Source organism: Penaeus japonicus, unplaced genomic scaffold (assembly GCF_977035675.1).
Source record: "Penaeus japonicus unplaced genomic scaffold, GWHDUDI00000001_assembly GWHDUDI00000011, whole genome shotgun sequence".
In the NCBI taxonomy this organism is placed as follows: Eukaryota; Metazoa; Arthropoda; class Malacostraca; order Decapoda; family Penaeidae; genus Penaeus; species Penaeus japonicus.
The window spans coordinates 33,520,159-33,522,658 of record NW_028234413.1 but is presented as its reverse complement, the minus strand read 5'-3'; the positions used below and the strand labels follow the sequence as shown (position 1 = coordinate 33,522,658).

The following is a 2,500-nucleotide window of genomic DNA, read 5'->3' as shown; positions in this document are numbered from 1 at the left end:
GGTGAAACTGAAGTGTAACCTTATCGTAAGAAAGGCATCTTATCGTAGGCATGTATCGCCTTGTTCATTCTCCCTTGTTAAGAGTGCCTGAGAATGCGCGCGCGAGTCCGTCAGTTGCAACGCTAGCATCCCCGACGCCGGAGGACCCATGGCGTATGGTGAGGGAGAAAGGGTTGGGTCAGGAAGTGCGGAAGAGCGAGTGCGAATGCGGGGACGGCGTGCGGGCGAGTGCGGCCGTGTTGCGGGGAAGCACGGGGAGCCAAACACACACACACACACTCACGCACGGCCGCGCTATTGGTGGTGGTGGTAGTAGTGGCAGTCGTGGTAGCAGTGTGGCACTGGCTGGCGGCATTGGGAGCGGCCAGACAGTCGTGGCACCCGGTGTTGACCCGTCGCGAACACCGCCCTGCTCTTCGCTGTCACCCTCTGGCGCTCTGAGGTACACTCGCTGCGCCTCTGCTGAGCTAGTGTGAAGTCAGGAGGCTCTCAGCGCGACGAAGCCTCCGTTCGCTGATTGATACGTGCGCGATGTGAAGAAAAGATTTTTATTTTGCCATGTAATATTTTTTTTATTCTCCCCCCTTCGCCTTTTTTTCTCTTGTCTTTTGTGTCGTTTATTTCTGAACGTGTTTTTTTATGCAGTATTGTTGGAATGTTTTTGTTTTACTGTTAGAATGTCCTACTTTTAGAAACCTATTTTGTTTTGTGGTCTTTTGTTTCTTTTTGTTCCATATTATTTTCCTATTTTACGTTTGTTTACCGTTTTACGGAAAGGACTGCTTAGTAGAAAAAAAAAGAAAACGAAAAACAAAACAAAACAAAACAAAAACAAACAAGGAAAACCGAACTCAGACCCAGTGAACAGTGCAGAAGTTGGCAGCATCCAGTGCATCCCGCAGTGAATTTAAAGTGAAACATCTCGTGTGTATCTCGTGACAGACTGCCGGCACCAAGGAGTCTGTGATGTGTTGTGGCGAAGCGAAGCAACGACGTGCAAGTTCCAGATGTCTCCCCCCTCCCCCCCCCCACCTTTCCTGCTAAATGACTTTCGGTCCCTTGTTCTTCGTCAGGTCTTTGTGTCTTCCCTGTCCTCCACTCGTCGCTCCCTTTCGTCTTCTCTTCCTTATTGGTGTTCTTGTTTCCTCGTCCTTTAGTGTTTATCAGATTGTGTTCTTCGAAATGTGACTGGCTCTTCATTTCACCTCTTGTTTTAGCCACTGTGTTCACTCTGTCTACCTGTCTGTCGGAATAATTGTCACTTATTCCTGATGTATGGACCTCTTTCCTCTTCCTAGGTTCACGGAGGTCGTGCTCCTTGCCAAGTCTCTCCTTTTCTACCTCCTCGTCTTTCCTCTTTCGTCTTTCTACAGCTCCCTCTCTCCCTCTTCCTCTTCCCATTTCCCTCCCTCCTCTTTCACCTCCATTCCTCTTCCGCTTCCTCCTCCTCCTCCTCCTCCTCCTCCTCCTCCTCCTCCTCCTCCTCCTCCTCCTCCTCCTCCTCCTCCTCCTCCTCCTCCTCCTCCTCCTCCTCCTCCTCCTCCTCCTCCTCCTGCTTCTCCTCCTCCTCTTCCTTGTTCGCATATTATCCCCCTGTTCCTCAGTGAGACGTCCTTCGTGGTCTAACATGTGCCCCTCTGCTTGTCAACTCCTTGTTTTCGCTGTCAACTCAACCCTCGTGCTTTTCTTTATGTATCCACTTTTTAGCTCCTACTATTTCTCCCTCTTTTTTATTTATTAAACTCCCCGTCTGCACCACCATTTTTTTGTCTGTCTGTCGCGATGTTCTCCTTGTTACAGCGTTCTCCCGAGTCTTCCTGTTGACTTAGCTCAAGTGTTTCATCCGATACCTGTGTCTCTTTATGTTTTTTTCCCCCTTGCGGCCTTTCGTCTAATTATTTTTGTCCCACCATTTTTTATCTTATTTTTTATTTCATGATTCATCTCTATGTATCGCTGTCCCCTATTTCAGCCAGATGTCTTTTCGTCTCGCCTTTTTTTTTGTCGACGTTCCTGCCATCTTCCCCCTCTTCCCTTTCAAGAAGATTGTCTCGCTTTGCTTCCTCATTTCCTGGTAACACCGTCGCAATGCAGCGCTTCTTTCTTCCTTGGGCCTCGCAGTTTTCCTTTTTCCCCGTGCCTCTTATTCAACGTCTCCTTCCCTCGGACATGTTTCCTTTCCTCGTACATTTTTCCATCCCTCGTACATGTTTATGTGCACCCCCCTCTCGCTCCGTCGCTTCCTCGTCCATTGCCTATCTCCCTGGCACACCTGATTCGTGAGTGCGTTAGGTGTGCTGGGCCTCATTACCTTCCCCGGCATAAGATTCAGCCCGATGCCTCTCGTGATCTGGCGCGTCGCTCGCAGGACCATACTAAGCGGTGAAAAGTAGACCCTCGGTGTCGGATGCAATGCTGTGTGCACGTGGCTGCAAATTGAGTGGCATGTGGATATAGTGGTTCTCTGCCTTGCTCGAGAGCGCACTTAATAAAGACATCA

General features: G+C 49.5%; 1 protein-coding gene across 3 annotated transcripts in view; it reads left to right on the top strand.

The window, feature by feature from the left end:
• The window catches only part of LOC147471005 (uncharacterized), an 18,510-nt gene that overhangs the window by 90 nt on the left and 15,920 nt on the right, over positions 1-2,500 (top strand). For 2 of the 3 annotated variants that reach the window (XM_086541961.1, XM_086541960.1), the window contains exon 1: positions 1-442. This exon is cut by the window's left edge and continues 90 nt beyond it. In XM_086541961.1, the coding sequence (XP_086398087.1) occupies positions 51-442 (392 nt within the window). In that variant the 5' untranslated portion in view covers positions 1-50. Of the gene's footprint in view, positions 561-2,500 lie in introns of all 3 variants that reach the window. The other variant, XR_015191389.1, reaches the window with a different exon arrangement.